The 10366-nt window shown below is 34.6% G+C and overlaps 1 protein-coding gene and 1 long non-coding RNA gene across 2 annotated transcripts; both read left to right on the top strand.

Annotated features, from left to right (window-relative positions):
- Positions 1–768: 768 nt before the first annotated feature.
- Positions 769–7426, top strand: LOC110780051 (uncharacterized). The gene is made up of 7 exons (XM_056842088.1): positions 769–858; positions 935–1002; positions 3607–3700; positions 3790–3865; positions 4364–5084; positions 5255–5455; positions 6410–7426. The coding sequence occupies exons 3-7, from the start codon at positions 3643–3645 to the stop codon at positions 7424–7426; spliced, it is 2073 nt and encodes a 690-aa protein (XP_056698066.1). The 5' UTR covers positions 769–858; positions 935–1002; positions 3607–3642.
- A 181-nt stretch (positions 7427–7607) lies between these two features.
- LOC130472505 (uncharacterized) lies at positions 7608–8145 on the top strand. Its single transcript, XR_008932945.1, has 3 exons — positions 7608–7705; positions 7791–7889; positions 8019–8145. It is a non-coding gene; the product is annotated as an uncharacterized lncRNA (long non-coding RNA).
- The last annotated feature ends 2221 nt before the right edge of the window (positions 8146–10366 follow it).

Raw genomic sequence — 10366 nt, 5'->3', positions numbered from 1 at the left:
TTTCCCTTTTTTCCAATTAATTTCTTTTGGGATACCTTTCCATATAATTTTACTTTTTACAATGGGAAAACTGTTTTGTAAGGGAATGAGTAATATTATTGCATTTGGTTCTGATGAGTAAATCTTGAATGATACAGGGGGTATAGTGAGGACTTTTATGAGGGACTTCTATATGGATTGGCGACTTTTTGTGAGATATAAGGATACTGTCAATGGAACTTGAGTGACTTGGACTTGTCCTATTATTAACACCCGTCTCATATAAAACTTTGATGGTTCCAATCCATCATATAGTCATGTTCTAGGCTCTTCCCTATCCGTTTCTCTACCATCTTGCAAATAAGGAGATAAAGATGATCTGTTGTGACTTTAGCTATCTGTTTTAGGTATTATATCTGTTGGAGATCAGCTGAAACTCATGTTTTCATACATCGGTAACATATGCGAGTTTGTATTTTTGCATGTGCATTGATCAGGATGACAACGAACTAGAGGTTCTCGAAATTGTCCATCACTTTGTTGAGATTCTAGACCGCTATTTTAGAAGTGTGAGTTATTTGTTTCAGCTGTTAGTAGCACACAAGAAGTTAATTTTCTCATTACGTTAGTTAGTTCTACATCTAAAAAGTAACTAAATTCTTTTGCAGGTCTGTGAGTTGGATTTGATCTTCAGCTTTCACAAGGTAAGAGTATGCCCTGCATCATGATGTTTCACATTTTTTTATATGTTTTAAATTTCCTTCTGATTTGTTAATTGTATGGCTATGAAAGGAATATTATATACTCGACGAGATTTTGATTGCTGGTGAGCTCCAAGAATCAAGCAAAAAAACAGTTGCCCGCCTGATTGCCGCACAGGTACAATATCTATTTGAATGTTGTATAGTATTCACTGCTGTTTGTGTCAGCTAACATGGAGAATATGGTTTTGCAGGATTCACTGGTTGAGGCTGCAAAAGAACAAGAAAGCTCAATCAGTAATATAATTGCACAAGCCACAAAGTAGGCTGCTATCACCTGTGAGTTCCATATCAACCGATCCTATACCAAGCCAATTTCTAGTGAAGTTGTAATCATTTTTTTTATGAATATATCTCTTTATAGTGTATTGTTGCTGTTGCCAAAAGTACTACTCTCCCTAGACGATTCTTCTTGTGATAAAATTTGTACCATTGTATTTGTTACTGTTTTTGCAATGTCCTCCACACAGGCGTTTTGTTTCTATAATGTTACATATGCCCGGATGCATTTTTCTCGCATTGTTTTCGATGCAATTTTCCCTCTAGCATGGACTGCAAATCTATTACTATATACTAAAAGAGACACCAGGAATGACACGTGTCATTTCCTGGTGCAATTTTTTCCCGCCAAAATGTTTTTTAATTTTTTTACTTTAAAATAAATAAATTACATTGCGCTTTTTTAGGAAACTAAGATAAAAATACATTTTAATTACCATAGATGTGTACTGCAAAATATATTATTGGAGGAAAGCTAAATCAATATTATTTTTTCCTTTATGATATAATTTTATTTGTGTATTATTATAACTTTTTAATCTGATAAGAAATATAAAAAATATTGATAAATGAACTTCTAATGTTAGTCTACTATTAATAATATAATACATGGTAACTGGTAAGTAAGAATGTTAATTAAAATTATAATACATGGTAAGTAGACTAACATATAAGTTTATTTATCAAGATTTTACTCAATTCAAAATATGTTGTATTTGACTAACTCGGTTATGCTCGGGTCTTTTCGAAAGTTAGTCTTGAGTCATTCGGGTTTGTTTAACGTTGATAAATCCTTCCTACATACAAGTAAACGACTATAATTTTTAACTTTGTATAGTAATATGCAAATTTAGTTCATTTGAATATTTTTTTCACACAACTTTGAATTTATACTTTTTCATATATCCTTTTTACTTTCATGTTTTTTTAATATCACAAGTCTTCTAATTACTATTAAAATAATAAATTACTTTAGTAGTAGCCGTGCATTGCACGGGCCCTAAACTAGTATATTACTATATACTTCCTCCGTTCCTAAATAGTTGCACCGTTTTGACTTTTGACACTATTCACTTGTCTTGCTTTGACCTCACTTTTCTACTAATAAATAAAATTAAAAATTATTATACAAAGTATTATTAGGTTTGTCTTAATATATATTTTAAATACATCAACTTTTTATAATTTTTACGAATACATACTTATAAGTATTGATGGTCAGGGTTATGCGTTGGCAAACATGAAAGTCAAAACGGTGCAACTATTTAGGAACGGAGGAAGTATTACTATATACTAAAAGAGACACCAGAAATGACACGTGTCAATTCCTGGTGCAATTTTTTCCCGCCAAAAACCACTTTCCAAAAAACGTGTATCTGTTTTATTTTATTATTATTCTCTACCTTTTTTATAAACAATTTATGTATGGAAACAAAATTTAGTTTATGAATTATGGCAATAATAGATACGACGTAATAATAATTATTCTAAATTGGTAATATTTTAGTCAAATTGCTATGTCAATAATGGAAAATATATCACTCAATATTTTGTCAAATTACCATATTAGCATTTTACATATGCATAATAGATGAATAAATTTAAACGAGTATGTTAAAAATGTTATAACTATGCAGTAGTTTGAGAGATATACAGTTAAATATTTGTGAAAAAATGATCAAAATCCGTGCGTGCACGGGATCTAATCTAGTTTATTTATTTAAACTGAAGTGTTACATATGTTTAGTTTTTCTATTTTTTCTGGATAGTTCTGTGGTCCATTTTGAAGTTAACCTTGACCTAAAGTTGCCACCATGATCTCTACATTTCCCTTGCTGAGAGTATAGTCTCTGACTTTCTGGCGTTTGTTTATGTGTAATGTCCCGTGCGGGTTCTTGTATTACGTATATGGTCCAAGTCTATTGTACACCAATTGCAGTCTGTATTTATTTCTGTAAGATTTTGTCACGGTCCTGGAAAAAGGTCACTGGTAACTGGTAAGTCCTTGGATCAAATCCAACAAGTCCTATGTTATACGTAGTCCATACTAATGTACATTTACGTAGTCTCTAATTTTTTTTTAAGGGTATCATTCAGGCTAGAAATAAAAAGTTTAAATCATAAGTAAAACAACTAAATTTAGAAATGTGGCCTACTGTTTAGGAGGTTGGGGAGCATTGACACTAATTTGGTGTACGAGTACTAATCAGCATTTATCTGGAAGAAGAATTCATATCTTGAGAATCATTAGAAAGTATATGCATTAAAATGCAGTTCGGGACAAAGATGGGTAGTTCTTTTAGACTTCCAGGATAGTAATTTTGTGACAATCTTGTATAAAAGGTAGCTGAAATATTGATGACTGCAGATGACTGGCTAATGAAGGTTGATAGCGCAAATTCAGGGTCTTGTCAGTAGATGAAATAACTAGTAATAGTATTATGATGATGATTCAAAATGTGTCTTAACTAGTTTGTTGTTATTGTATAATACCTTGTGTTGAAATAGTGTGTTATTGTATAATTTATGGTTTTTTTTATGTACATTAGCGTTATTTAAGAGGAACCCTAATGCTAAACTTGGACAGGTAAGAAATTTGAAATTGTGAAGAAATATCAGAAGGATGTCGAAAAATAAAGCAAAAAACAAGAGGAGGCTAAGCCAACTTGAGCCATCGCATGGTAAATTGATTTTATTTAATAAGTAACCACATTATTCAATATACTTCTTTTCTTGTTCAATAACTTCACTTTATGATGTACTAAATCAGATATTGCAAGTAGGCAGACACGATCTAGAGCTGAATCTCAAACTCAAATCGTTGTTCAACCTGAACTACTACAGAGGTATTGGTTATTGTTATTGGTTATTGTTGATAAGTTTAGGTAGAGAAACTTTGGAAAAGTGTGTAATGTTGTGCTGTTTAGATCAGTTGCCCTATTTTTGTATCTTTCCGGCTTTCCCCCTTGTCTAGCCCTATGATAAAGTTGAATGTCATTTTCAGTTGTCTTAATAGAGAAGAATAACTTGCTTTCCTGTTGTGACTTGCATGTTTGGAATTTGGCAAGAACATAAATACTTGCACGGGCAAAGAGAAACCGTCACAGAATGCAAATGTTCCAGAAGAGTCTATGGATCACACTTCTTTTATTTCTAGCCAACTTTATGTTGCCCGATAAGAGAATAGCCAAGTTTAAGGTGCTAGCTCGATCAATAAAAAAGATAACAGATTAGAGAAAAACATGCCTCTGATTTACACTGATGCAAAAAACCCTCATGTTGTTGCTTTGCTTCCTATTCATTTTCTGATTTATGCAGTAACTTTTATGTCATATATTTTGCAGCGATCATTCTTTGGAAGTTGTACAAGTAAGAGAAGAACAAGGAATGCAAGTTATTGTGAGGAGAGAGAGTGAGAAGGTCAAGACATTTTCCAGAATATCCCCTGCCACTTTGTATAAGCTACTCGTGGGTGATAGAAATTTCAAGGGTTTGACTGAAAAACAAAAAGATGATGTCCATGCAATAGGATTTGGTAGATTATTGGATCTAAAGATAGAAGAGTTTCCATGGGATCTCTGTCGGTGGCTAGTTAAAAATTTTGATCCTTTTCATTCCTCTCTTCTTTTGGATACGGGTAAAATGAAAATAACATTAGATAATGTTTATGTTTCTTTGGGGTTGCCAAAAGGTGCAAAAAAGGTTATTGAAGCAAAGGCTAGGGATCCTAGTGTTGAGTATACAAAAATTGTTAGCGATTGGTTTCGTGATTTAGGAGTTAACAGTACTGTGATAGTGGGGGATATTGTGAAGAATATTAAGGTTCTGGTGGATGGAGGGGAAATATTTAAGAGGAGCTTTGTGGTTCTTGTAGTTTCAACATTGTTGAATGGAAATAAAAATGCTAAAGCAAACTGCAAGATATTGAAATCTTTAGGGGATGTTAATGATGTTAAGGACATGAATTGGTGCCAATACAGATTAGAATCTCTATGTGATTGTAGTAGGGAATGGCAAGCCGAAAATGGAGATGGTTTGTTTAAAGGGCCTGCTATAGTTCTACTGGTATGATTCCAATCCTTTTGTTTTTACAGTTTCTTATCTAAGGCATTCTATTTTATAAGTTAAAATCATGTTTCTTATGTGATGCTTTTTATTATGAATTTTGTTTTGAAATACAAATAGGGAAAACATAAGGAAAAAGGCATTTGATATGCTTTTTGTTTTTTTTCTAGCTTTGTTACATGGATCGTGTGACCTTTATGGGTCGTCAGCTTGTTGAGAGGAAGTTTCCCCTCATCAAGTCTTGGACAACGAGCAAAATTCAGGAGAGGTCTGATTTGGAGAAAAAAATGGCGGGAAGATTTGGACAAGGTAAAGTGGAAGAGACCTTGACCATTAAAGAAGAAAAAGAAACAAATGGTGCTGATCAAAAGGTAAATCTAGCTGGAATTTCGTAACGGTAGTATAGTGGATAGAGATAAACGAAACAGAGAAAAGAGAGAATTGGGTGCCCTGTGATTTTAATATGATTTTGTAGTCAGTGATTTTGCTGATAAAATCAATGCCATTAACAATCAGCAAAAAACAGCAATGGACTTGGCAGTTAGTTATGTACTTGGCAACCTACATCTTTGTCGAGCATATCAAATTTATTATTCTGTCGTGTGTAATAAATTAGTTATGTACTTCTACATGCTTCTTAATTTTAATTCCCTCCACTAATCAACATGGATCTATCATCTGACATATTGCAATTGTGCAAAAAACTATTGTTCGTCTGTATACTTAGTATTTGTGCATCTCTAGCATAATATGCTCGAGAAAATAATGATGTTCACTTGTATAAGTATAATACGCTCGAGCAAAAACTAATATTCCGGTTATAGCGCTACCACACTTTAAATTGTCTATATGGACTTAGTTTCCGTCATTCTAGCAATGCAATCCAATTTAACATGACGAGTGACACATTGACACAATAAAACTATATCTGCTGATGAAAATGAAAGAGATTGTTGAGTCTTATGATCCAGTTGAGTTGTCAGTGTTTCAATAATTCACAACCGCAGGCAACTAAAGAAGCTGGAGGTATGTTGCTGGACTAAGTAAGTAAATATGAATGAGCCAGTGGCAGCAACATAAAACCTTGACCAATTTTGCAGAGAATGCTCTCTGTTTTTCTTTGACAAAATTTGGATATCACTATATCAGTATATTCAGTAGTCGGGCTCTTGTAAGGTTGAGAAATGAGAAGTGCGTGCGGATTGTTGGCTTTTTTAGAAGAATATATATGTTTTTCAATCCTTAACTTCTCGCTATTTGCTTAGGGTTTCACTTGACTTTGATTTAAGTATCCTATGCTAAATTATTGATTTGGTTTCTTGCAGGAATGCCTAAAAGAGGTTGTGAGTGCTGCAATGGAGTTTGCCGGAGCATTTAGTAAATTTGATGATGTCGTTGAACAAGCAAATTCAAAATTTCCGAACTTCCAAGCTGTAGCTAAGTTACATAACTTAGCGAATATGATATTTGACGTGTATCAAGAATGTGACAAGCATGAGCAGCAAACTGACCAGCAAACTAACGAGCAAGAGGAGTCAATTGATATGAATGAGATGCACACTCAAAGTATTGATAGGCCAGAGGAGCCAAAGGAGCCAAAGGAGAAAACTATGGATGGGGATTTTGTGCTTGATGACGAGAATTTGGGTCCGGATTTCTGGAAGGCTTTTGATGAGGAGGTTAGAAAAGCTATTAGCAACACGGCAGCAAATAAGGTTAGCAGACCCTCGACACTTTCTCCTCCTCCTTCTCCTCCTCCTCATCCTTCTCCTCTTCTGACTAAGCTGCCTCCTCCTCAAACTAAGCTGCCTCCTCCTCCTCCTCCTCAAACTAAGCTGCCTCCTCCTCCCCCTCCTTCTCCTCAATCTAATTTCTGTTCTTCTAAAACACCTTCAATGGCCAGCCACCATGGTCCACGCCGTTCTCCTCGGTTGGCTCACATTGAAATGCCTTCTTTTAACTTATTCTCCTCACCACTTCCTCCTACTCCTCCTTTTGTTCCTCCTCTCCCTCCTCCTCCTCCTACTCATACACGTTTTTCTCCCCGTTTGGTCAACATTCCCCCTTCTTCTCCTGTCCCTTCTGTTAGGCATGCTGCCAACACTCAACCTTCTCGCCGTTTTTCGCCTCGTCTCAATAACGCTCATGTTGTGCATTCAGTGTCTCCCACAATAGTCGATGTCATCGACTGTGACATAAAAATCTTGAAGAAAAGGGAAGGAAACCCATCTTTTTTGTATAGATCCCCATTCATTAATAGGCACGTGAATGCCTTACGGGATCTAACGCAAAAGGAAAGGTGTATGGCAGACTGGGTATTTGCTGATTTAGAGAAAAGGTAAAGTTTAATACTGAGTTTTGCCTATAGTTCATTTAGTTATTCTGTGTACTGAAATGTCAAATGTTCATTTTATTTCCGGTGATTTATTTTCATTTCAATAGTGAGAAGCTGTTTGAAGATAAATACATGTTCATTACACGTGAAGATTTAAACACCTTGTCATCAGAAGACGGGATTTCAGAAAAAAGTGGTGGATTTGTGGGCACATCTATTGAACGTCGGGGAGAAGAAACGAGGTTCTAGCTCTATTTCAAGATATTTTGTTCCCATGCCACACATGGTATTTTCTCCCCTAGCTAATTTTGAATTTATATTATTAACAATTTATATTTTTAATATTTATTTGTTTCTTCTTCTTTTTATAGATGTTGTTGTACCTTTCACTCAATTCTTATGATGAATTCTGCAAATTATTAGAACAAGATCTCCCTTCTGCAAATATTGATATCACAAAAGTACAACTTGTAAGTTATTTATGTTGATTTCTCAATAGTGCTCACCTTTGTTCTTTTTGGTAATTATGTTCGTTCATTTCTTTTATGTCCCTTTCCTTGTTCATTTCTTTTAAAGTGTATATTTTCATTACATTTTAGATGTGTTTCACAATTCAAGACCCTCGTTGTCCATACATGTTCTATTTCAACTTTCAACGACAAACAATGGACATCATCGCAGTAACAAGTCTAAATCCAGAGACTTTTAGTGAAGCAAAAACACTGGTAAATCAAAATCATTTTTTCTATACATTTTTTCTTTGTTTTTTCCTTCGAATTTTCTTATAAATGTCATGTGTTTGTCTGTTTTTGGAAACATTTTCAGGCTGAAGCTTTGTCAAAGTATTTCAAAGGGAAGAAGAATAATAAGGCTAGTAAAGTAACATCTTTCAAGGTACAAGAATTTGTTTTGGAATGGGAAAAACCAAAAGAATGGTGTGATGTTGGACTTTATTTGATGAGGTATATGGAAACATATAAAGGAGATATGAAGGCATGGGATCCACAATTGAAACTTCAAACTGTAAGTATTTAAAATATTTATGCTAAATCTAATCTATTCTAGGCAAGTCTAAGTGTCATTAACTAGGAAGTATTTAAAAGTTACTAACAATTTCCTGTTCTGTTTTTTTCCAAGGATGCATTTCTGAAGAAATTGAGAGTTAAATATTGTCATTCAATCTTGACCAGTGAAGTCAATTCTTTGAAGGAAACAATTGAAAAGAAGTGGAGAGAATTCCGGAAACTAAAAATCTAATGTCCATGGTAAGGCTACTGTATTCCAAGTATGTGCTTTTTATTGTTTTCTTCCAGGACATACTTGGGGATAGTTACTGCTGTAGACATTGTTGGACTTGCCAAAATAACTTATGAAGTCATTTCCATTTCTTCCGAAAGGCCTAAACTATCAAACAAGTTGTAAGTAGTGTTCTTCTCTGAAGTAGAAGTGTTTGGATGGAGTAACCATTAGCTGAAGGGTGGAGGGCAAGGTGTTTGTTAACTATGTAGTGTATGTTAGCTACGTATTCCATAATCTATATGCCATCCAGTGAGAATAGGATTGAATGAGAAACATTTTTATGAATCCGCAGGTTTGCTGATGTTGAGTGTACTCAGTCCTCTCTGCCAGTTTCAATTGCTTTTTATATGTGGTACACATTAAGTTGACTTTTGCTTTTGTCTTGTTTTCTCGGTTTGTTTTGGTCAAATTGATGTAGACGGTATTCTGTCTTGCTGAATTCTGAGCTTTTCTTTGTAGAATAGGGTTATTGATTAATTTGGGAACTTGTCAAGTATGTTGACTTTTATTGCGTTGGGATTACTTTGTATAAGTGCGGAGTTTGAAGCGTAGGACCTCATATTTATATTGAAGTCTTGAGTATTTAACTGTTCTGGTTTCATCGTGCTAAAAGTTATAAATCAGGGCAGAAAGAGTGTTAGGCTATTCCTGAAGGAGTGAAACCTGATATGGAGCTGACGGGTAACAGTGGGATGTGTAAGGAAATTGATGTAAAGGAAACAGAGTGAGATGAGATTATCTGGGACCAGAACTCAGAACTTCTAGGCTTTTTCTCGTGTGTGAGCTTATAATATTTTTGTTCTGATGCAACCTTATCTGGGAAAACTGCAGCTTTCTTCAATGGTTTATCTGAAGTTCATGGCTGTGGTTCTTCATTTTGGTTTGTGTTGGGTTTCAACTACTTTTGAGTTAGCTGTCTATCGTCATAAAAAGTAACTCACATGCTTTTGTATACTTGGTATTAGTTATCATGATAGCAGTAGCTTGCCTGCTTTAATATTCTGTAACAGACTTGTTTAAACGAGGGCTTTAGATTTTTTGCTGTACGGGATAATTCACTTGTTAGAATTTACATGGTCACCCTAGGTCTATTCCTTATATGCTCATAAACCAGCTTGCTATTTATCCCTGCCTACTAGACAATGATCTTGGTCCTATTCTTGTAGATTGATAGAGTTTCTTTGAATTTCCAAAATAGAATTAATTCATCATGTAATGATTGCTTGCAATTTCTTTTGAAATGTGTGTTGGTGCTTGAAGCTTGGCTGTACATTTTTTGTTTTCTTTTTACCCAAACTTCTGACCTCAAGGATCTTCCAAGCTTCCCCAACGTTTGAGGATTTCTTATGATGTTATCTCTTGTGGGGTTACTCTTATATTTTGTGAAGCTTCTTAGTTTCCATCCCACAATGTTGGATATTTTGGTAGATAAAGCTGTGATTTTGCTCAACATCTCCTAGTTTTAAGAGGAGATAAAGGAATGGGGGTTGTTGTCTAATCTGTCTGTAAATTTATTAGAATATATAGCATGCAGTCAACATCAAGATCGCACAAATTGTGTATAGCCTACCCTAAACACTCAGTTAGGGTCTTCTAGTTGCTGTTGCACTATATGTGATGCTTGCCGGACCACTTCCCAATTAAGTGA

The sequence above is a fragment of the Spinacia oleracea genome, chromosome 4 (assembly GCF_020520425.1).
Source record: "Spinacia oleracea cultivar Varoflay chromosome 4, BTI_SOV_V1, whole genome shotgun sequence".
Classification (NCBI taxonomy): Eukaryota; Viridiplantae; Streptophyta; class Magnoliopsida; order Caryophyllales; family Amaranthaceae; genus Spinacia; species Spinacia oleracea.
Note: the sequence above shows the minus strand (reverse complement) of the source record. Positions and strands in the feature narration are given on the sequence as shown.